Source organism: Neofelis nebulosa, chromosome 1 (genome assembly GCF_028018385.1).
Source record: "Neofelis nebulosa isolate mNeoNeb1 chromosome 1, mNeoNeb1.pri, whole genome shotgun sequence".
Taxonomy (NCBI): Eukaryota; Metazoa; Chordata; class Mammalia; order Carnivora; family Felidae; genus Neofelis; species Neofelis nebulosa.
The window spans coordinates 21,870,018-21,896,190 of record NC_080782.1 but is presented as its reverse complement, the minus strand read 5'-3'; the positions used below and the strand labels follow the sequence as shown (position 1 = coordinate 21,896,190).

Here is a 26,173-nt window from a genome sequence, read left to right as displayed (position 1 = left end):
CCTTGTATGAACAAACAATAATTATGGCTCATAAGATGGGAGTATAATTGATGCAAGCCTCTGCATGTGAGGTTCGGGCAGGGGGGTGGGAAGTAAGCCTATTCCTTAACAAAATTTCCTTATAAATTCACACACACACAGACACACACCAATAAATCCTATCAGTGCTGATTTCACTACAATGTTCCTTGACATATTGTTTTAATTCAAATCCCTTGAGTAGTTCAGTAAAAGAAAGGAAATAACCTATGTTAATTACTTTATTAATTATCAATATTCATACTGTTTTATTCAGATTACAGCACAGTGGTGTGTTATGGATACTAGAGCCAGACTCCCCTAGTATAAGTCTCAATTACCATTGGAAAAGTCCAATGTCCAAAAAATCATGAATAATACAGTTGTGTCAAACTTAGGTGTATTAACTTCCTGCAACGAGGCACACTTCCCATCATGGGGAAGTTGGAAGTAATTTGGTCAGAGAGAGTTAGGATAGGCTTATTACAGAATTTGGGAATATGCTAGGATATTTGGGAAGTGCTTATGAAAGCAGAGATCAGCATTTGATTAGGTCATATCAGGAAATCAGGGCAATTTTATAGATGTATATTATCTTCTATATAGAAAGCTGGAAAAACAGTTTGAGATTGTCTTTGAAAAAGTAACCAAGAAAGAAAGATATTTGGTCATTTTGGGGCTACCTAGTGTCTCTGCTTTTGCCTTATCCATTCACAGCTATTGAGTGAGTTCATCTGATGATGATATTCTGTTCAATTGGTGTTCAGCAGGGGAAACTATAGCATAGCTCTTAGTCAGCAGGCCAGGTACCAGCTGTCAGCTCTCAGACGTGATTTTTATTTTCTCCCTCACCACCTAATAGATGTTTACCTTGGGCAATTTATTTAAACATATTTTTCATGTATAAAATCTGAACAATAGCGCCTTCATCAAATAGATTTTTGCGAGTGTGATTTCAGCAATTTCTGTGATTTAAGATATATGCATCAGTTATAAAGGCCTAGGGTGTGCAAGAAGTTTCAAACAAAAATTTTCTTTTTCTCTCCCATTATATATCCATCACAGGTTGGCTTGCAGGGGTGGGGGTAAGCTCCTGTTGTTTTTATTTGGGGTCCTAGGCTGGGAAATCTTGCCATACTTGGTATGGCAGAGGAAAAAAGATCCCGCAGCAGTTCATAAACGTTCTTCCCAGATAGAGCACACATCACACCCACCCAAATTTCACTGGCTAAATAGCCCCAGGAAACTTAAAGATGGAGGTGGAAAAATTCCAGTGGACTAGGAAGAGAAAGACATGGGCTGTCTCAAAACAGAATGAATGATTACCAAAGCTGTGAGGAGTGCCCGGTCCATGACATGTACTTAATAAATGCTGGATAGAACCATAATGAATGACTGTTATATTATTATCATCTATTTTCCTTCCCTCCATGAGATTTAATAGTAACTATTTATTATATGTAACTTTATTTTCAGATAGATTTCCAGATGATATAAACCCTGGATTTTTTAATGACAGTATCTTGACAATGACTCATTAAGTAAAATTTTTTGTAACTGTGTTGTGCTTATATAGCTGATTTGCAAATGTAAACATGCTAATGGATTTAAAATACTTTTAAACTTTAGTTAGAGAATATTTGAAATTTGAAACCTAGGAATAGACCACGGTTGTTGCTTGTTTCACCTTTCTTTCTTTCTTTCTTTCTTTCTTTCTTTCTTTCTTTCTTTCTTTCTTTCTTTCTTTCTTTTTGGCTCTTATTTGACTGGTAAAATCAAATAATCTGTAGATCCATTTTGAAGTTACCAAATGATACACTAGATCCATGTTATGCTGTGACTGTGTATCACTAATTGAAAACATAACCATGGCGATTGCTATAGTAACATTTAAATTGGCATCGGTGCCAAGATCCTTACTATCGATCTGACAGAGTTCATTTCACAGTGCATTTCAAGAAAATAAATGGAATTTTGCTGGTGTTTTTATTCATATAGGCTGAGGAAAAAGAAAACAAATATGTATATGTGTTTTAAACATAAAAATATATATTTAAAAACCACACACATTTTAAAAGTAAATATATATGTTTAAAAATAGATTATTAGAGAAATGCTTAAATATAAATGGTCACGGGGTGCCTGGGTGGCTCAGTTGGTTAAGCGTCTGACTTCAGTTCTGTCATGATCTCACAGTTTGGGGGTTCGAGCCCCGTGTCGGGCCCTGTGCTGACAGCTCAGAGACTGGAGCCTGCTTCGGATTCTGTGTCTCCCTCTCTCTCTGCCCCTCCCCTGTTCACGCTCTGTTGCAAGAATAAACTAACATTAAAACAAATTAAAAAAAAAATATATATATATATGGTCATGATTTATATGTGATTTCGTACTTTAATATCAGAGTACCTCATATAATTTTCTTCCACATTACATTACTTTTTAAGAAGGAATTCCAAAAATAACATAATATATGTTGGGGCGCCTGGGTGGCTCAGTTTGTTGAGCATCCAACTTTGGCTCAGGTCATGATCTCGTGGTTCACGAGTTTGAGCCCCTCATTGAGCTCTGTGCTGACAGCTCAGAGCCTGGAGCCTGCTTCAGATTCTGTGTCTCCCTCTCTCTCTGCCCCTCCCCTGTTCACACTCAGTCTCTCTCTCTCTCTCAAAAATAAATAAAACATTAAAAAAAATAAAATATATGTAATTCAGTATACTGAACATTAAGTATTTAACTTAAATTATTTAGTTAGTAAACATATTTTTTAATCTTGTGCTCTGCATTGAGTAAGATGATTTAATATATGGATGAAAAAAACCCCTATTCCAATTTCAAATCATAGTTAAAAATCAAAAATCATAGTCAAAATAGTCATAAGTAACTTAAAAATATCTAACCTTAACTGAACATTTTTCTAACCTTTTAAGAGAATTAGTAGCAATCAATTATAACTGTTATTATTATATTTATATAATAAATTATTATTATTATTATTATTATTATTATAACTGTTTTACAAAGTAAGTAACTGAGACATAGAGAAGGTTAGTGTCTTACCAAAAGTTATATGACAGCCTTCCAAAACAATTCTAAGTTTATGGTCTTAAAAATCCTTCATGTTAACTCTCTGTCCTTAATGTTATGGATTTAATGATGTTGAAGAACAGAAAAAAGAATCTTTTAAATTTACCTGATAAATTCAAGGAAATATTACAAATTGATAATAAACATTTATATCTAATTAGCACTGTGTTAGTTTTGTAGGGCTGCTGTAACAAAATACAACCAACTGGGTAGGTTCAAACAATTGAGATGTATTATCTTATAGCAATGGAGGCCAGACATCTAAATAAAAGTATTGGCAGGTCTATACTTTGTCCACTGACTCTAGTGGAGAATAATTCCTTATTTCTTCCAGCCTCTGATAGCTTGGTTTATGGCAGCACAACTCCAGTCTCTACCTCCTCCTTCACATGGCCCTCTTCACTCTATATTTGTGTCTCTTCTTATAAGGACCCATTGGATTAAAGTCCACTCTAATTCAGGATGACTTCATCTTAACTTGATTACATCTTCAAAGACTCTGTTTCCAAATAAGTTCATATTTTTAGGTACCATATGTGAGGAGTTGACTATACCTTTTTGGCAGAAACAATTCAACCCAGAACAAGCATTTTCATAGGCTGTTGAAGCAATCATCAGAACTCTTGTCCAAATATTTCTGGATTTCTCTCTTCCAAACACATCATAAGATTATTTTACTCCCCTACCTCTGAATTTAGACATAACCATGGTTATGTTTTGCTTTGCCCACTGAAATGTGGGTGCAAATGTGTCTCTTCTGCATGGGAGGCCTAAGGGCCAACATGGGATTCTCCATGTTTCCTCTGTCTTCTCTTGGCAGTCATGGAGTACGGTGATAGAAGTTCTCCTGCCTTGGGTTCCTGGTGATAAGGTTTATTACAGTCTCCCAGGACAAGAACAGTGGTCATATACTCTGAGTATGCATTTGTTTCTAAAGCTACTGCAATTTTGTATGTTTTCAATTACTATAGCATGACAGGTACATAAATATCTACTAGAGGTGATATGTTGTCCTAAAAACAATAAGAAATCCTAAAATTTGTAGCATTAACTTAATTCCTGGCTATCCAGCCATAAAGAAAGCCTAATCAGAGGATCAAGAGGTGGAAATTCACTTCATAGAAGAGCGTAATATTTGTCGTAACTTGGAACGCAGATCCTGGGCCCAGTGAACTTGTAGCCCTAAGGGAAAATGTGGGAAATCAGAGTAATTGAAGGGCATATTTGTCACCATGCCTGTATTGTCAAAATGCTATTAGAAAACAGATAAATTCAGAGCATTATTGTCAGTTTGATGGCAAAATATTTGAAGAAATGCAAATGGCATAAATGGACCAACAAGTTGAGTGAAAGAGCCAACTTTTTCAATGCTCCTTGTTTAAAAGAAATAATAGTTTGGTTTGAAAATGGATGATTGAAACTTTTGTAGCAGAAAGCAAAGCAGAAGAATGACCATCATGGCTATTTTCAAACTTCTGAACAGATTATGTCAGCAAAATTAAGGACCCAGTTAAGTGTTTGGTTCTCAATACATCCTTATACCAGATAAATTGTCTCATGTTAAAGACATTGAAACTATGTTTCGTCCAGTAAAACCTAATAAGACTAAGAAACCTATAATGAAGTAGACACAGCAAGACCTGTGGAGCAGTGGTAAGAAAATAAATAAATATAGAAAAATCTAAGAAGTATGTTTAAATGGAACATATTTCTATGGAGTGACACTTGACACATGAAACTAACTGGAGCCAAAAAGAAAAAGAGGAGTTAGTTTTTAAGAACTGTCTTGCCAGGCCAGATCCAAAACTCTGGGTCTGAGTGAGGTTAAGATGATTCTGGGGCCATCAACTTGCATGGCCAGTAAGTTCGCTAAGAAATTTGCTCATCTTGCAAAGAGTGATACTATTCACTCTGCCTTCTTCAGCAGTGGTCCATGAGGTCAACAAATATGAAAGAATTCCAGAAAATGAAGAGGCACAAAGACTACTAGATAAGGGAGATCCTCTTAAGAGACAAAACTGGAGAATAAGATCTAATTATGGCTTAATACTCTACTGTCAGAATAGTAGGACAAGCAAACAGGATTTCAAAACAGCCATCATTTTCTGGAGAAAACTTGTTGCACTTATGCTGCCCCTGTGTCACATGCTATCTTTTAATCTCTGGTCATGAGAAGCCTCATGTAGATTTGATATAGAAACTACTTCATGCTATGTTTCTTCTACACTCCCTCGATTTGAACTTGATGACAAGTCTGGATGGAACTTGTGAGTGGTATCTTTGCACATTTTTCTCCAGGAGGAAGAATCAGCCTCATATTTGGTTAATGAGGGCTTGAATTGTCATAATCATCTATGTTATTTACCAGATATTTCTAACTTCTGAGTGTTTGCTAGGAAGGTATTTCACCAGTACCTTTGAAGTTAGACAAATTCAGCTGATTTGGTCAAAAGGGAGTGTAATTGAAGTGTGTAAACTGATGTGTGTGGAGATGTTAAATGACTGAATGTCACTTGCAAAGTTACTTTTTCTTGCCTTGGTAAAGGTGGAAGTAGGGAGAGAAGCATGTCTGTCTCCCTTAGCCTGAAATTCTGATAAAGATGAGGTGGAACCATCAGCAAAACTAAAAGACGGCCTACTGAATGGGAGAAGATATTTGCAAATGACATATTTGTAAAAGGTTAGTATCCAAAATATAAAGAGCCTTTACAACTCAACACCAACCCCCCCAAATAATCCAATTAAAGTGGGCAGAAGACCTGAATAGCCATTTCTCTCAAGAAGACATATAGATGACCAGCAGTCACATGAAAAGATGCTCAACATTACTCATCATCAGGGAAATGCAAATCAAAACCACAATGAGATACTATCTCACACCTGTCAGATGGCTAAAATTAAAAAAAAAAAAAAAAAAAAGGAAACAACAAGTGCTGGCGAGGATGTAGAGAAAAAGGAACCCTTGTGGGCTGTTTGTGGGAATGCAAACTGGCACAATCACTGTGGAAAACAGTATGGAGATTTCTGAAAGAATTAAAAATAGAACTACCATATGATCCAGTAATCACACTAATGGGTATTTATCCAAAGAGTGTGAAAACACTAATTTGAAAGTACATGTGTACCATTATGTTTACTGCAGACTTATTTACATTAGCCAAATTATGGAAGCAGCCCAAATGTCCATTGACAAATGAATGGGCATATAATAGTAATAATTATATATATGTGTACATATATATACATGTGTATATATATATACACATGTGTATATATATATATATACACATGTGTATATATATATATATATATATATATATACATGTGTATATATATATATATATATATATATATATATACATACATACATAAAATTATTATTCAGCCGTAAAAAAGAGTGAAATCTTGCCACTTGCAACAACCGGATGGATCTAGAGAGTATAATGCTAAGCAAAATAAACCAGTCAGAGAAAGACAAATACCATATGATTTCACTCCTATGTGGATTTTTAAAAAATTTTTTTTATTGTTTATTTATTGTTTAGAGAGACAGAGAGAGAGAGAGAGACAGCGTTTGAGCAGGGGAGGGGCAGAGAGAGAGGAAGACACAGAATCTGAAGAAGGTTCCAGGCTCTGAGCTGTCAGCACAGAGCCCAACATGGGGTTTGAACTCACAAGCTGGGAGATTATGACCTGAGCCGAAGTCACACACTTAACCTATTGAGCCACCCAGGCGCCCCACTCATTTGTGGAATTGAAGGAAAGAAACAAAGGGGGGGAGGGAAGAGAGAGAAACCAAAAAACAGACTCTTAACTATAGAGAACAAATATTTGGTTACCAGAGGAGAGGAGGGTGGGGGACAGGGTAAAATAGGTGAAGGGGATTAAGAGTACACGTCTCTTGATGAGCACTAATATACAGAATTGTTGAATCACTGTAACGTACACCTGAAACCAATTCAACACTGTATGTTAACTATACTGGAAATAAATTAAAAATAAAAGAACTTCTGGCCTAAGTGAATTGACAATGAGATCCTGGGCGGGGGGGAAGATAAGGTGGAACCATCTTCACTAACTGACCTATGATAAACATACTGTGTGTGTGAGAAACATTATTTTAATATACTGTTATCATTGCATTAAATAGTCCATTCGAAACAGAATATCCAGAAAATATATCATTTATTTTATGGGTATCAGCTAATTTAACTCAAAGCATCCTAAAAACCCACAATAATACAACATGCACAGCAAGGTAAGTGGAGAACTCATAGTAAAATAAGAAGTTCAAAGGCATCTGGTAGGACTAGGACAGCTGTGATTTGAAACCAGGCATCCAAGTTCCAAAGTTAATGCTTTCAAACAATAAGCTGTAATAGTATGAGTCTTAAAATTTGAACAGTTTCCCAGGCCAACTTCACAGAAAAGTGAAATCAAGATAGATAGAAGGATATTTGCAAATTTATTTGTCACTAACAAAGACTGTAGCATGTCCTAGGAATTACACGTTAGACCATTTGAATATTTAGAGGCCATTTGAATAATCCAGGTAAAAGAAAATATAAATTTATTCGAAAACCATTGCAATATATTAATTACATAGTGAAGGTTATAGTTTCAATCTAATGGTCAATTTCCAGTCCCCATAGTTTTGATCACTTGGCTTGATGCCACTACCTGTTAATATACTTTCCTTTCTGGCATAAAAAAACCTCCTACTCTCACTCTGTCCTCTCTTCCTATAATCTCCCCTTCACTTATCTTTCTCAGACACAACTAAAACAAGCCAGGCACTCCATTGCTATAGGCTTTTACTCTGGCTGAAAATATTTCCCTTGCATATCTACTTGTATAGTTCCCCTTACTTCAAAGTTTTATTCAAAGAACACCTTCCCAATGAGGCCAACCTGGAATTTCACCTCTCTTCCCTTCCCCAGACCCTATATTCAGATTCCCCTATATTGCTCTACTATTTTTCAATAGCACTGAATACTTTCTCTCTACTGTTTTCATATTTATTACATTTATTGGATAGTGTTTATCTTTTCCGGCTTGAATGTAAGTTACACAAGGGCAGAAGTCTTTGTTTGCATCTCAAGCATCTAAAGTGTGCTATGCATCTGGCAAAAGTAGGCACCAAATAAATATTTGAAAAAAAAAAAAAACTCAAAGGCTCACTTCTAACAGAGTAGAAGTTCATTCAGACTATATATGTACAATCTTACGGGCTTCCCTAGATCCAGTCTGAGACTTGGATTTGGATATAGGTGATTGATTGAAAATGTGCTTCTCAGGAGACAACTGTACTAAAAGGGAATAAAGCAGGAAAAAGAAAGATCATAGAGACATATTCTCAGATTGAGTATAGCCTTGCCTGATCCACAGAGAGAAGACTCTGGAATACATTTGACCCACCTTGAGGCAAAGGATCTATTTGCCCCTCATTGTTACTGATCATAGTGGTGAGTGGAGTAAGTCCCTAGTTTGGTGGTTCTCATCAGTCCAGAAAATTTCTCAGAAGGAGTTAGCTATAAGCAGGTAGCAGCCATACCTAACAACAGCTGGCTAGTAAGTAGACTGGCTTGGTAAACAGTATCCGTGTGGAACACAACAGTGCCTACTACAGACTCCAGATTAACACTTCGAATAAACCATGGATGTGCTTATGCCTTTAAAATGGTTACTGTAATAGTTTACAATGACCTTCTCAAGTCTCATTTATAGTTTCCCAGGCAAATGCATATTGCTTTATTGCACATTAATAGAATATAATTATTTAATGAACTAATCAATAGTTTCAGGTTGAAGGAAAGGAAGACTATAATTATATATTATTAATCTACTATATTTCAGATTCTTTTTATACACATGATTTTATTTAATCATTTTATCTCTGTATAAGATAAGCTTATGATTCCCATTCCAGATATAATGAAAATAAAACCTAGTTAATAAACTTGCCTAAGCTCATTAAGAGAGTGACAAACTCAGAATTTTAATCCATATGTCCTCCCCATAGGTTTACTGTTCATTCCAGTCTTCTGCCTAATGTTATTATAAAATTACATATTCTTCAAAATTTAAGTCTTTTTTTAAAATTTTGTAAGTAGTTCTAAGAAATCTTAACATAGAGTTTATATATTTAAACTGAAAATATATTACATCAATATTTGTACTATTCTCGAACTGAAATTTAGCATCCCTCCCAATTATGTTTTTTTTTAATTTTTTTTAAACATTTATTTATTTTGAGACAGAGAGAGTCAGAGCATGAACGGGGGAGGGTCAGAGAGAGAGGGAGACACAGAATCTGAAACAGGCTCCAGGCTCTGAGCAGTCAGCACAGAGCCCGACGCCGGGCTCGAACTCACATACCGCGAGATCGTGACCTGAGCCGAAGTCGGACGCTTAACTGACTGAGCCACCCAGGCGCCCCCCTCCCAATTATGTTTATGGGTATTACTACACAGAAGTATTAGAGGTATCTGTGATTTTATCCTCAGTAGGAATTAAGTATCATACTAAGTGCTTCGTGTGTTCTTTTTTTTTTTTTTTTGACACCATGGTACTAATAGATCTGCTGATGGGTTTTGTAATTTATTGCATTAATCAAGAAGCATATATATTATTTAACCAAAATCAGTTTTTAAAATGTTTTGGTAGCTGTATTTTAATAGGATTGATTTTCTTTTTAATACTTATGTCTCATATCTTAATTAATGATTTAAAAACATTATCCTGTAATCAGATTGACAAAAAGTTTCATGAAACAAAAAGACTGAAATTCCTTTTTAAAATCCAAAATATTCTCTCGTGCTCGCCTTGGCAGTACAGATAGTACAATTCGAACGATACAGAGAAGACTGGCTTGGTTCCTGTGCAGGGAGGACACACAAATTCATTAAGCATTCAACATTCAAAAATAATAAGAATAAATAAAATGAAATCCATAATACCCATGAATATTTGAAATATTTAAAATATTTAATTAAAAATTTTAAAACATTGAATAGTTAAAATATTAACTTATCTATGTCTCCACTGTGAAAATTATTATAAATGTCTGGACATTTATGTTATAATTTGCTCTTCCACAGCTATTTAACTTCCCTTCTTCTCCTCCAGACTACCAAGCACATCCTACCACTACACCCTCTTGTCCCCATTTTCACCCCTCCCACTCTAAGACATAGGCAGGCCAACAGTTTTGTCTGAACTACTGGTTTCTAGACCTAACTCAAGAAACAATCTCTGTCTAATCAAATACAGTGTTAAATATGGACAATTTTTAGCACTGTGCACTCTTTCTTAAATGAGAAATACTTAGTGTAGGCTGATGGCATGTGAAACACTCATTAATTTGCATTTGACAGACTCTGATGTTCATTTCTGTCACTGGAAGCTGATGTGAAACCACAGGCAGGAAATTCACTTATACCTTCTCCACTAATTAAAAATTTGAGATATAAAAATAAGTTTCTCTTTAATTTCCCTGATAGATGACATATTATTGAAGAAATTCAAGATGTGATATCACACACACACATACACACACACACACACACACACACACGTATATTCATACATAATGGAACATTACTAAGCCATAAAAAATGGAAGCTTGCCATTTGTGATGGACGCACAGGGATTTTTACTAAGTGACATAAGTCGGACAGAGAAATGAAAAATGCTGTGTGATTTCACTCATATGTGGAATCTAGGAAACAAAACAAACAACAACCAAAGCCCAGTAGAAACAGATTCATAGATACAGGGAACAAAGAAAACATTACTTCTAATGTCAGCGATCTCTTCGGGGTGTTTCATAAATAAACGTTTTTTTTTTTTTTTTTTATGTATGTAAGACTATAGTTCTGGAATGCAAACTCCTCAAGGAGTCTGTTATTCTTTTCACCTATAAAAATGCCTAGAAAAAGAGTAAGCATTTTGTATATATTTGGTAGAAGAATTAATATGTAGATTGTTCTGATGACTTCATCATGTCATTATATTGCATGTAAGTTGTATGACTTTCTTACCCTTCCCCTTTCATAGACATTTAGTTCATTTCCAAATTTCTCCAATGTTTCTGTCAGAATGTTTACAGGCAACAGATGACATACTCAGTGACTGAGACTGGTTTAATAGACAGTGAGGGCAGTGTTAAAGGCACTAACTAGGGATGGTGGCATGGCAGAATTCACAGCAGCATAAACTTGTTACCCCTCCTGGATCTACAGGAGGAAGGCGCCTGAGTAGACATTACTTCCGAGAGAGTACCAGTTATTCTAACAGAGCACCAGCTATCTGAAAGAAGCTGTGGCTCATTGTAAAGAAAAGCAACTGGCCATTAAGGGTGTGGTGTGAAGACTACCTCCATCTCCTTCTACCCATCATCTCCTGCCTATGCCTCACACCGGCTAAATGCACCCAAGGACCAGTGAGCCCACTGACACAGTTCCTACAAATTTATCTCCTGCTGCACTGAGCAAAGTAAGAACTGAGAGTGCGTCTGAAGGTGCAAACATAAAAAGGTCCAGTACATCTAATACTAAACATTGCTTTGGTAAATATGGTTATACCCAAGCCTCTCTTTCAAATGCCTAATTTCTTAAGAAACTTTCTTAGAATTTTATTCATTAAACACTGTAAACCATTCTAAGGCTTTGATCCTTATTCACAAATTACTTTCAACAAAATTTTATGCATTTTACTCTCATCATTAATAATATTCTTCTTTTTGTATACCAAGGACTATGCCCACCCTGCTATGCCTTAACAGCACTCAGTACTATCCTTGCTTTTTTCAGAATTTTGGCTTTCATTGTCAAATATTAAGCCAGGTAACCTTAAACCTTAATTATAAAATTTGCATTTTCTTACCTTCCGTTGAGACTGAAACTGTATTCTTATTTTTGTACTGCATGTGTAATTTCAACCACTCTCATGGATTTAATAACCCTGGAATGCTATGGTGAAACTCAATAGTCTCAGTCAGTCCTGACAATTCCTTAAATTCCAGACTTGAATGTCCAAATGCATGTGGATTATCTCCACTTGGATATTGAATAAAGCATGTTCTAAATCAAAACCTTGATTCCCTAATTCCTCATACAACCTGAACTTCTCCAGCGCCTCTAATGGGCAAATGGAAGCTCTAATCGGATGTTCAAGCCAAAGCCTTGGATTCATTCCTACCTACTCCACTTCTGTTAATTTCATCCCAATGAGAACATTCACTTATCAGGATTATTTGGATCACCTCACCATTTTCTCTGTCTCCTTTCTTTCCTTATAAAATCTATTTTCCCATCCGCCAGTCAGAGTTACCCATTTAACATTAAGTTATGTCAGGATCCTCCGCAGCCACAAACCCTCCTGTGATTTCAATATTATGAAGGTTAAGACTCCTTATCATGGCTTGTAAGACTCTAGAAGTCTGTTGCCTCTTGAATCTCATAGCCTAGAATTATCCCCTTGTTCACTCAGTTGTAGGTACATTTATGTCCTTTCTATGACCTGAAGGCTTCTAACATGAACATGCTTTCTTCCCCTACCCCTTCCCTGCTAAGTGTTTGCATTTTGTTAGTTCCTTTCTCTGGAACACTGTTCCCATTGAAATCCTCATAACTATCTCCCTAAGTCCCTTCAGCTTTATGCTCAAATATCACCATAATCTAGAATCCCCTTCTTTGATCATATTATCAAAAGTAACAGAACCTCCCCCAACACACATAATTTATCCCCTCTATCTGTTAAACTTACTCTATTTTTCTTAAACTTTATTTTTAGAATAGTTTCAGATTCACAGAAAAATAAAGAACGTAGAACATAATGTTCCAATACATGCTTTACCTAGTTCCATTTACTATTAACATATGATGTTAGTATAATATATAATTTTTTTATATTAAATGGATCTATTTTGATAGATTGCTATTATCGAAGTCCATACTTTATTAAGGTTTCCTTTGTATCTAATAATTTTTCTGTTTCAGAATTCCATCTAGGATATTACATTTCATTAGTAGTCATGTGTTCTTAGGCTTCTCTTGGCAAAGACAGTTTCTCAAACTTCTCTTGCTTTTGATGACCTAGATGGTTTTGGGGAGAACTGGCCAGGTATTGTGTTGGGAGCCCTTCTATTGGAATCTGTCTAATGTTCTTCTGTAATTAGCCTGAGTCTGGCTTGGAGGAGAAGGCCACAGAGGTAAAGTGCCATTTTCCTGATATTGTGTCAAGGATACTTAACATCAGCTTGATAATATATTGTTGATATTGACCTTGATACCTGGCTGAGATAGTGTTTCTCAGGTTTCTACACAAAAAAAATACATAAAAATAATAAATAATAAATAAAATAAAATAAAATAAAATAAAGTAAAATAAAATAAAATAAAATAAAATAAAATAAAATAAAAGTACTTGTTTCTTCTGGAGCACTTGGATAGCTTAGGCGGTTAAGTGTCCTACTCTTGATTTCAGCTCAGGTCATGATCTCAGGGTTCATGGGTTTGAGCCCTGTGTCAGGTTCTGTGCTGGCAGTGCAGAGCCTGCTTGGGATACTCTCTCTCCCCTTCTCTCTCTGCCCCTCCCCCCTCAAAATAAATTAATAAAGTTAAAAAGAATAATTGTTTCTTCAAATTTTCATACTATACTCTTTGGAAGGAAGTTACTATGTACATCACACACTTACGTAGTAGGAATGTAGAATCTTCCTGCTTGAGGGGAGAGTTTCTATATAAATATTTGGAACTCATATTAAGGGAGATTTGTCTTCTCTTCCTCACTCATGTATTGATTGAATCATTTATTTATATCAATCTGAGTGCATGGATACTTATTTTACCCATGTAATTATAATGTAATATTTTAGTTTCTTGCTCAAATTAATCCAGTTTTGGCCATTGAGACATTTTTTTTTTTGTTCTGTGAGCTTTTGAAATACCCCTGTCAATGGTATGTTTTTGGTGTTTGTGTGTTTGTTAAGCACCCCTTTACTTCCAGACCTTGCAAGATGCTCCCAGCTCATCTTATATGTTTCTTGGTCTAGTCCTAGAGTCAGCTATTTTCCCCAAGGAGCTCTGATTCACTTAATTGGAAAACTGTATTAGAAACCAAGATCTGGGTGCTAGGTTTATTGGTACTGGGTGGCAATGCGCTAGGCCATCTTGGCTGACAGGAAAACAAACAAATATTCTATACAAACTTGTACATATGCACACATCTATAAATATTTCAATATGTAGCCATCTGTAACTATATCAAAGTATACAACTTTTTCTTAATGCCTCCAATTCTAATCCATCACCGCATGAATTTCACTGTTCTCCTCCTTTTGCTTATCTGTAAATTCCCATAACAACAGTAAGAAGCCGGACTCCCAATATCTGTCATCTATTTACTTAATTGTTCAGTGTCAGTATACATGTGTAGCAGCATGAGACTTGTTAACCTATATCCTCAGGAGAAGCAACTTTATTAACTAGAATGCAGTTTGTTGAGAAAGCTGTCTTTTCTCCCCTGAATTGCCTTTGCCTTGTTATCAAATATTAGTTTACTGAATTTTTGTGGATCAAATTCTGTACTCTATTCAATTGTATGTGTCTATTCTTTTGCCAAAATCATGCTGCCTTGATCAGTGTAAATTTATAGTAAGTTTTGGAATTGTCTGCCACTTTATTTGTTTGTTGTTGTTCATGACTATTGGTCCTCTGCTAACATTTCTACAAGGTAAGGTACTTTAATTCATTACTGTATCATCAGTGTCTAGAACAGTGTTTGCATGATTTTTTACCAGTTTTTCTTAGACAGTGAATGAATACATGCCCACAATTCATTGGCGCTTCTTTTAAAATACTTACATAAATCCACTACTTTGTTACTAGTTCTGAAGAATATTTTCATTTCTTTAAACTTTTTTATTTTTTTAAGTTTATTTTTGAGAAGAATATTTTATTTGTCAATGATACTGCCTCATTCTCTATAAAGCTTGTTGCTGTCTTTTTCCCCCTCCTTTTCTCATGTATTTAAGAAGTTCACCAGATTGTGAGATGTGTTGAGACTTAAGTGCTCTTCTGTCTCCTACAGAAATTGAACTGCTCTTTCCCACATAAAGCCCTCGCTTCATCTGACTTGCTACATTGTTCACAGACTCTCTGTTGTGCTTGGTGAGGTGTTTTTTTGTTTTGTTTTGTTTTGTGTTTTTCCCTCACCCGAAAGTGTTATTGCATGTGCTCATGTGATAGGATGGTGTGGATTCCCATAGGCTTTCGTATAGCCCAATTTCATGCTGTATATTATGTCATTTCCTCATACCAACGTGGAAATGTTTAATCTAGTTTCTAGTGTTTTAAGAACATATTGACTGAAAATGTCATTTGTTTATGACACTATCAAATTCTACCTGCCCCCCACACCAATAATACCTCATTAGCCAACATTTTAAACAAGTCCTGAACATGGACCTCTCTCACTTAGCTGTTCCATCTCTCACACTAAGTTGCTTATAAGGCATATCTACAAATTAAAATATATACAAAATAATACCCCCTAAATTGTCTCCTTTCCCTCTCAGCCCTGTTATATATCGAATAGATGTAATAGTATCAGAACAAACTTCAAAGGGGGTATAAAAAGATTATACATAAGTTTTGATCCTTGTGATCCCCATTCAGGGGACCAACACTGGGGAAAAGTGCCTATTCTTTTAATTGAAAGTCAATGCATTTTTCATATATAACAGGGAGTTATCAACCATTATTTATTTTCCTAACCTAGTCTCACTAACCTTATAGATTGTGATTATCTTTCTAAAATTCTGGAAATACAGTCTTTACATCTCTTTATATTATATATATATATATATATATAATTATTTATTTTTATATATGTCTTTATATTCTATTATGTACAATGTTATAATTGTTATTTTTAAAATAATTTATTTAGTTAGCATATAGTGCAACAATGATTTCAGGAGTAGATTCCTTAATGCCCCTTACCCATTAGCCCATCCCCTCCTCCCACAACCCCTCCAGCAAACCTCAGTTTGTTTTCCATATTTAAGAATTTCTAATGTTTTGTCCCCCTCCCTGTTTTATATCATTTTTGCTTCCCTTCCCTTATGTTCATCTGTTTTGTATATTAAAGTCCTCAAATGAGTGAAGCCATATGGTATTTGTCTTTCTCTGACTAATTTCGCTTAGCATAATACCCTCTAGTTCCATTCACGTAGTTGCAAATGGCAAGATTTCATTCTTTTTGAGTGCTGAGTAATACTCCATTGTATATATATACACCACATCTTCTTTATCCATTCATCCATCAATGGACATTTGGACTCTTTCCATACTTTGGCTATTGTTGATAGTGCTGCTATAAACATTGGGATGCATGTGTCCCTTCGAAACAGCATACCTGTATCCTTTGGACAAATACCTAGTAGTGCAGTTGCTGGGTCATAGGGTAGCTCTATTTCTAATTTTTTGAGGAACCTCCATACTGTTTACCAGAGTGACTGCACCAGTTTGCATTGCCACCAACAGTGCAAAAGAGATCCTCTTTCTCTGCATCCTCGCCAACATCTGTTGTTGCCTGAGTTGTTAATGTTAGCCATTCTGACAGGTGTGAGGTGGCATCTCATTGTGGTTTTGATTTGTATTATCCTGATGATGAGTGATGTTGAGCATTTTTTCATGTGTTGGTTGGCCATCTGGATGTCTTGTTTGGAGAAGCGTCTATTCTTGTCTTTTGCTCATTTCTTCACTGGATTATTTGTTTTTTGGGTGTTGAGTTTGATAAGTCCTTTATAGATTTTAGATACTAACCCTTTATCTGATATGTCATTTGCAAGTATCTTCTCCCATTCCGTCAGTTGCCTTTTAGTTTTGCTGATTGTTACCTTCGCTGTGCAGAAGCTTTTTATTTTGATGAGGTCCCAGTAGTTCATTTTTGCTTTTGTTTCCCTTGCCTCCAGAGACGTGTTGAGTAAGAAGTTGCTGCAGCCAAGGTCAAAGAGGTCTGGCCTGCTTTCTCCTCTAGGATTTTGATGGCTTCCTGTCTTACATTTAGGTCTTTCATCCATTTTGAGTTTATTTTTGTGTATGGTGTAAGAAAGTGGTCCACGTTCATTCTTCTGCATGTCGCTGTCCAGTTTTCCCAGCACGACTTGCTGAAGAGACTACCTTTATTCCACTGGATATTCTTTCCTGCTTTGTCAAAGATTAGTTGGCCATACATTTGTTATCACTGTTATTTTGATAGGACACTGGCAAAACCTGATTCAAGAGCTTCTCTTTGATATCAGTCTATACTGCCAGTTTTCTAAAGACCTAAAACTAAATATTTAAAGCTGAGAGTTTACTTATGTTAACTATTCAGAAATCCTTATACAAACCTGGCAGCTTTTATTTCTTCCAACAATTTCTGTTTTTATTGAAATCATGTACAACATCATTCAGGTAAGTGTAAAATCTCAAATTGTAATGTGACAATAATTGAATATGAGGTTGTTGAAAAAAATCAATAAATGATTTTAGAGATCTTAAATATGTGTTGAATAAATATGATAACCCAATAATCAATTATATATATTCATATGTATGCCTACATACATTTAGATAATAAATGGAAGAATCATCAATTACTGTGAAAAATAGACATGTTAAAACATATAGCCCTAAATAGTTCCTTGATTATGTAAGACTAATTTTAATGTCTATTTAAATTCATAGAATTTGTTCTTTACATTTGTGTCACTTAAATGAGTTGTCAGACTTGTCTCTTCAACTGATATATACATCGATATATCTCTATCTATCTATCTATCTATGTAAAACAAAGCACAATGCTATGTTGGAAAGATCACTGGCCAAGGAATCAGATAACATGTATATGACTTTTGCCCAAACCATAAAATAATTGTGTAATCAGAAACAGCTTTCTTCATTTCTCTTATCCTCATATATCTTACTGAAAAAATTTTAAATTATATCACCAAATCCAAATTTCCTAAAAAGATAAATGGTTAATTTATGTGGAAGTACTTTGTTGATTACAAACAGTATAATAAGATATAAGTATACAATTGTGTTATAGTTACATTTCATTTGAGAAATTACCTGAAAGACATGATTGGAATTATTAAAATACTTTATCTGAGTTTACACTATAGGGATAAGAAATAATGATATAATTTAGTTTAGATGTGGATTTTATATACTGAACATCCTACTTAATTACAATAATGCACAGTTGTTGTTGTTTTTTTTTTTTTTTGGATTCACAAATAGCCAACAGCCTTTTTTCACAAATGCAATTGAAATATAATTATGGGAACAAGGGAATAATAATAAAACAATTTTCAGTTTTTAAAGTTAACAAGATTCAAGTGAATTCCCTGATTACAAAATCAAAGTTAAAGCAAATTTAAAATATTGTACTTTATAATGCATCTGATGGTATTTACTTATCAACAAAAAATATGATTAAAATGCAGAACATTTAAGGCTGATAGAGATAATTAAGCATAGAAAATTTAGTAATCAGCTTGTTGCTATTGAATGAATAAAGGATAGGAAGAATTTTTAATAAACCCCATGAGATAAGAGCTTGCTAACTTTAAAACAAAGTGCAATAAAAAACGTTTTATAATGTGTACTTTTGTCTAAAAGCAGAGGAATGTGCGGGTGTTAAATTGGCCACAGGAGGCATACACTATTATTCCTAAATGTGAAAGAATTATGCTAAGAATTATGAGGAAAAGAATCTACTTAGTGAAAGGGATTCAAGTTCAAACAAACAGTCTATAATTTATATGAATCATGTTCTAAAGTTCATATTTAATCCCACATTATGCAAATGTTTATGCATATTGCTCTTATTTTACTGAAAAAATGGACTGTAGTCCATTTGTTGGGAAGAAAACCAACAGAGTTCTTTTAAGGGCATATTTCCTCCCAGCTGAGCTCTTTCCTTATCTCTATTAGCTTGTTTAGGCAATGGAATATTAAGTCAATCTCATTTGTGATCCCAGACTCAAATTGAGGATTATCTATTTAGGCGTGAGTCAACTAATTTTATAAATACGTATTAAGCACCTACTATATATCAATAACTATTTTATGCAGAATACAGTGACTTACAGAGTATCTCACCACCATACAAGTTACATCATAACTAGAAAAAACCATCAATAAATACATAATCCACTAAAACGAAAGAGATCATTAAAATCATGGTAAATACTATATAGGAAATAAATGGATGGTATGAAAGAAATCAATAAAGACTGAAGTGGGGTAGGGTGTTTTTGAAAAAGTTGTTATAGAAGACTCCTCAAGAAAGCAGAATATGATAGAGAAACTGAAAATAATAAAACGGAGATGGCTATGGATGAACCAAGTAAGACTGTTCCAGGTCACACTGGGAGGAAAGAAAGACCGTGAATAGGGCAAAAGCAGGTGAAGGAGGCCCCAGGTGGGCGCACGTGGAGCATCATTATCTAGCAACAGTACAATTCATACCAGGAGCACTGACATCAGTCCAACAGAATTCAAATCCTGAATGCCTTCCACCTTTCCCACAGGTGTCTACCACCTTGTGATAACAGCAGGTTACTTAAACAAGCAAAGCCTCAGTTTGCCCCTTTGTCCAATGTGACATCCCTTCCTGGTAATATTTCTGTGATGGGAGTTAAAGAAACGATGCTTGAAAAAAGACTCAGAATAGTGTCTAGAACACAGAATGTACGTTAAGATAAATGTTGGTTGCCAGCCTCACAGATGTCAGGAGGCTATTTCTGGAGCAGTGCAGCCCAAGGCAAGGGGGTACCTGGATTTAATTCTCAGTTCTCCTGGGTCTGCTTATATAAACTTGGGCAAGCCAATTAACCTCTCTGTGCCTCAGTTTCCTCATCATAATATAAGGGATTATGGAAGAACTCATTTTAACGAGTTGTCATAAATATATACATTGAATTAGTAGGACAGCGAATCATTTTGCTTCCTATGGTTAATATGTTAGTAATAGTACCAGTATAAAAGTGGCCAAAAATAAGAAAAAAACTTGATTCTTCATTTTCCTAATAGATCATCTTTTATAAGAGGTGTCCCTGCTATAAGCGACACCACAAAAATGGCACAATAATTTACTCAACACACAAACTAATAATCTAAAAGCTATACTTTATGTATCTTTTTTCACCTTCAATATTTAGAACATAAGCAGGTAGCATCTACTCTTATTGACGTGTCAATACTTGGATTGTATTCATGCCTTAGGTCCATTTCTCCAGAGTTGGATCCTGAAGCAAGGATTAGTATACAATTGATTGGTTAACAAATTGCTTCCAGGTCAGAAAGTGAGAAAGAGCATGGGAAAACAGAATCCAAACAGGGTGTGATTTCAAAGTTTCAGCCTAGCATGAGTCTGTAGGGGAACTCTGGGATGTAAATAAAGTGTGAATTTCCACATTTTTGCACCTGTTAGACAATGGCTCAGGGATTTCATGGGAGATGATTGTAAACTTGTAGGAACTTTAGGCACCCTGTGTGTGTGAGCAGAGTGGTTCCAGTAGCCAAAGGAAGTCCTCCAAAGAGAGTTGCAGGTGCAGGTCATTAGAGGCAAAAGCCTGAAAAAATTTTAGTGCATGTGGTGTGTATGCATGTGTGTGTGTGTGTGTGTGTGTGTGTCCATATTAAAGAATGAAGGGAACCTGAGCACAGTGTCAGTGTCCACTGGAAACCACTTCTCCATATGCTACTGCCATCTTTTTCTTAACTTGAGAGATAGACTCTAACTGATCTCCCCCTTAACCAAATTTCTTGCTTACCCTCTAACCTACTTTCCACTCTGCAGCCAGATTGATCTTTTCTAACCATTTCATGTTAAAAATCTTCCAACTGATTTCCATTGCACTGAAAATGAATGCATTTTTTTTTACTCTAGCTTATAAAAGACCTATGGGATCCTGGCCTCTGCCTAAGTCTCTGGCTCCACCAAATACAACTTAACTTTTCTGCTTAAACGCTTATTTCCATCTAAAGTGGGCATCACAGTTAGAACAGACCACAGGAAATGAAGAATGCTCTCTAATTTCTCTTGCAAGAGTGGTCAGTAAAAATGATGGTGAAAAGAGATTTCCCACTGGGGGGAAAACAGGTGGCCAGTGTGGTCAACTAAGGAATTTGTCGTATTTTATCAAAGTGAGACACCAGCTGTTCTTGAGATCCTTCGGCTGCTCATTTCCTACTGCACCACACTGTTCAAACCATGCAGGGCATGTTCTGAGCTAGTGGCCACCAGATGGTACTTTTCCATTGCACTTTTTCTAAGCACTTTTTGACACTGTAGTGTTCTGATATTTATTTCAGAGTTTTACGCCTGTTGTGGTTAAATTTACCAATTTTCTGTAGTTTACAGGATGACGAATAGCCACATAAAGTACTAAGAAAGACAAGTACCTGAGATTTCAGAGTCAAAAAGTAATGGATTTTAATTTCTCTCATTTTGCAGTGTGAGGATTTGTGATTATATATGTGTATTTTGTTAAGTAAGAAGTTTTTTAAAATAATAGGTATGGAAATTAGAGTACATGTGTGCTGGACAGAGCCAATAGCTGTGGACCATAGCAAGCATCCGTACCATTATCTGCCAATCACCATTCCTTATCTGATATATGACTATGACTATAGTGGAAGCAACCATGGATGATGATGATGATGATGATGATGATGGCATTAACATGTTGACAATTTGTATGCTAGCACTATGCTAACTTCTTTACATATATTATCTTTTGTAAAACATTGTTTAAGGCTGTGTATCTAGTTCCAATACTTACTACTTGTGCATTTGCCAGATTACTTAAATTCTTCACATGCAGTTTTCTCATGGGTATACATTGTTGTAGAAATAAAATAAATTTTTGTGATACAAATAAGTATTACTTTGTATTCCTAAAGGTTTAAAATAAAATTAATAACAATGTTTTGTGAGTCAGGTAATAATTATTCTACCTTTCTAGGAGTAAGTAGTTGAGACCAAGTAAATATCACCAAATCTCACAGATAATAATGGAAAAGCCAAGTTAGAGGCACATGTTTGACCTTTATGCCTTGATAACAACAACTGACTCCAGAGACTTACGGTCCAGTGTTGGGCATCTGGGCTAAGCCAGGTAAATTAGAGTCCATTCCCACAATTTTTCAAACTCAAATTAGAAAACCCTGTCAGTTTCTTTCTGGATTGGAAGATGTTAAATCTGAACTTTATATATTCCTATATGCCATCAGGTCGAGGAGGCTTAGTTGAAAGCAAGAGAGGAGAGAGGAGTGATTAAGAGAGAATAGTATTAAAGTACCCACGCCCCCTGATTCCTGTTTTCATGAGCAGGAAAGGCCCAATTGCTTCTTTGCTCCTTTCATTTCTTCCTTTCCCCATTTAGTTTGATTTTATATTCCAGTGAATTCTTCCTTTGCCTACATTAGTTTGAGATGGGTTTCTATCGCTCACCAATATCATTACCATCAGCAGCAGCATTATTAGGATTTCACATCTTCTGAATGTTTCCAAATGAAACCAATTTGTTTTGCTAATAAACAAAATTAATTCTGAAATACCAAATGAACTAGTGTTTTTTTTCGCTTCAAGAAAATTCAACTTACCATATCAACAGAGAGACAGTGTTGCAAAATTCTCGATCAAGTTATCTCATAGCTAAGACCCCCATATCGAATTTTACCACATCAATTTTGTGCGCTCATTTTTCCTATTATTTTAGGAAATAAATATGTGTTGTTGTTTTTAATTATCAGGTAAAGTGTGTCCATTTAGAGCATGCTCTTTTCAGCCTCAAGTAAATTTGAGTGAGTTATTCAACTGACTGTCAGGAAAAATACAGTTATCAATTGTAAAGGATCAACATAGTATGGTGTTACGAATTGCAGGACACAATCCAAAGTGTATTTGGTACAAGTTAGTTTTCCTTGAGGAAATACCTTATCATGGTACAGAAGAACAAGGAGGAAGAAGATGAAGAGGAGGAAGAGGAGAAGGAAAAGGAAAAGGTGGAGGAGAAGAAACACTGTAAAAGTTGATAGCTTGTGCACTGAAAACAGTGTTACTAAAGGTATATAAGCTCATATATATGTATATATTAATAAATACACTAGTTTTTATTAGTCTTTAAGACTCAGGAACATTCAGTATGATCTTTGGTATATGGTAGAGCTTAATTTTTTTTCAAATACTTGGTATTTTAAATTACAAATATGTTCTCATTTATATGCTGCAATATAGTGATATTAAAGTCACCTGTTAAATTTCTGTTTAGTTTATTTGTGCTACACGTCTCCTCACCTCACTATATGATATGTGAGCTATATGATGTGATATGTTTAATGATAAGTTCACTGATGTAACATGGAAAAATAATGTATATATATATTATTTATAAAATCTTAATATTTAGAAAAGTTTTATAGCTTACAGGTTATGTGAAAATGAAACACAACCTAATAAGCCATTTTTCTCTCTCTACTCCTCAGGGGAATTGGACAGTACATTGAATTTGATATCCTACTGAAGCTGCTTATAATGAGGACATACTATTGCCTATCACTATTCATCTGGACCTATATGTTTCATACAGTTGATGCTATTCCATTAGAAGAAAAAGCTAGTAGGGATTTGCCAAGCAAAAGGGTTGTGGATCTGACAAAAGATGATAGTAAAATGTTACATCGTACCAAGCGTGGCTGGATGTGGAATCAGTTCTTCTTGTTGGAAGAGTACACAGGTACAGACACACAGTATGTTGGCAAGGTAAGAATTTTTATGTGATAAATCTAGAAGCTGAAAGTGATGGCAATTTATTTACTTTTTACAGCAACTTCCCATATTATTAATGATTATTTTACAATATTTGACTAATTATGATGTGCAGAAGGCATAATATGGCAAATGTTTTCAGTAGGGTAGTATGGGTAATGTGATTTACTCAGGTAGCTAAATGTAGGTCAGTGTCCATAGCATTATTAATCAGCAATATATGATTTATATTTATATATTTATGGATGTGCATCTAAAATGTTTTAAAAACATTCTTCGAAATTTAATTTAAAGCATCAGATAAAGAATAACTTAGTGTGCTATGTGAGGCAAAACAAAATGCAATTATAGTATACCAAAAATTACTAAAATATATTGGTGACTACTAATAAACAATTTATCATAATTAAGAATAGTCTGCTGTGTATGAGAAGTAAATAAGTATAAATACTTCTCTCTCGGTAGTCTGTTTCTTAATATCAGTCAAATTGAACGACTTCTCGCCTGTAACCCAGACCAAAGGGCTCAAGGAGAAGGAGAAAGAAAACAGAAGTAGAAAGAAGGCAGTACCTTCGGGAAGGTTAAAACCATCCTAACAGCAATAGTGGCTCATTAGCAGTCTGGAACAAACCGCGATAGAGAATACGTAACTCTCCTTCTTATATTCAACTTTGAGAAAATAGACTCGTAAACTTTCTCTTCCTCTTTTCTGTCTTCCTCAAAATAGATGACATGATCGTTCCAACATCCAGAATTTTCTATTTATCTAATATCTACCAATCTCACTCATACCATTCTACATGCAAGACAAATCCTTTGTTTATTGGATTATTCCAGATATGTGCCTAATGCTGAGATACTTTCAAATTCTAAAAATAAAACAAAATAAACAATGATGAATACTAACATTGCTCATAAATCACATACTTTTTTTTCTTGATTCTTTGCACATGATACTAGAAATGACTGTGATGGGCACAGTATTTTTTGAGTTACTAGCAACACGAGGCAGATAAGATAGAATGGGCCAAAAATAAAAACATAAAAAGCATCTGATATCACAAAAGTCATGCCTATATTGCTTTTAAACTAGAAACACATTTATTCTGTGAAATTGCCAAAATCTTGATCTAATTTTTCAGTGTGTGTGTGTGTGTGTGTGTGTGTGTGTGTGTGTGTGGCAGTGTATTTTTTCAACTGCAGCTTCTTTTATCAGAAGCCTATTATTTCCTCTTCTTTTGATACCTCCTCCCCTGGTTCCACAGGTCACACTCATTTTGCCCCATATAGTTCACTTGCTGATTCTTTTTTTTTTTCCCCTCTTATTTCTCCTCAGGTTAGTCATAGGGCATCCCCCAGCATCCCTCATTTAACATCACTTCTCACACCATAGTTAATAACTAACATCAGGATATTTCAAGTTCAACTGACAAATGTTTGTGTCTAAGGACTTGAAATTGCCTTATGATTCTTTTTCTAAGGCAGTGTATAAAGGGCACATTCAGTTCGCAAGGTCTTACATAGAGGGTTTCATCCTTGGAGATTCACAGATGCAGAAGAATAGCTACAGATAAAAAGAGCTGCTCAATCGTAAGGCAATCAAGGCTCCACTACAAGCATTTATTTTTAGCTGTAAACAAAGATGCTTCCTTCTAAAAATTATGTGTGCATTGATTAACAGACACCATTACTGCACCGACATTTTAAAATATGCACTATGGTTTAGAACTTTTTGTACCATCCTGCTTTTTTTTAATTAGTTCTGTAATCTGTCAAAAATAGTTACTAAAATGTGTGCATAGTTTTATTTAATTAGTTTTCATAAAATATTTGATCACTTGTCTTTGGACAATAACCTGTTTTTTTAAGCCATACACAAGTTAAGGTGTTCAATTTTTTACTGGCTATTTATCCTTGACAACCAGATTATGAGCCAAAGGTAGAAAACCGATTATAATAATAAGAATTTTTGTCAAATGAAGATAATCAAACCAAAAGGTTATGTCAACTATTTTTATATTATATTTGGAAAGCAATATATATACGAAAGAGAAGCTTCAACAAAATAAAACACTCATTACTTTTTCGAAAACAAAATGATTTCTCTGTTTTGAAATAGGGCCTTTTCTTAGATATGCCATGCACCATATATGGAGTTCACTATAAAAGTAGGCTTCCAACTACTGTTTACTTTCATTAACTTCTTAAGGGTCTGTGAACTCCTAACCTGTTCTCTTGGCTT

General features: G+C 35.0%; 1 protein-coding gene and 1 non-coding gene across 3 annotated transcripts in view; both read left to right on the top strand.

The window, feature by feature from the left end:
• Positions 1–26,173, top strand: part of CDH9 (cadherin 9) — a 143,499-nt gene that overhangs the window by 23,593 nt on the left and 93,733 nt on the right. For both annotated transcript variants that reach the window (XM_058716365.1, XM_058716373.1), the window contains exon 2: positions 23,649–23,925. In XM_058716365.1, coding sequence (XP_058572348.1) covers positions 23,698–23,925 — 228 coding nt within the window. In that variant the 5' untranslated portion in view covers positions 23,649–23,697. The remainder of the gene's footprint in view (positions 1–23,648; positions 23,926–26,173) is intronic.
• LOC131489687 (U6 spliceosomal RNA) lies at positions 9,913–10,019 on the top strand. Its single transcript, XR_009250677.1, has one exon. It is a non-coding gene; the product is annotated as a U6 spliceosomal RNA (small nuclear RNA).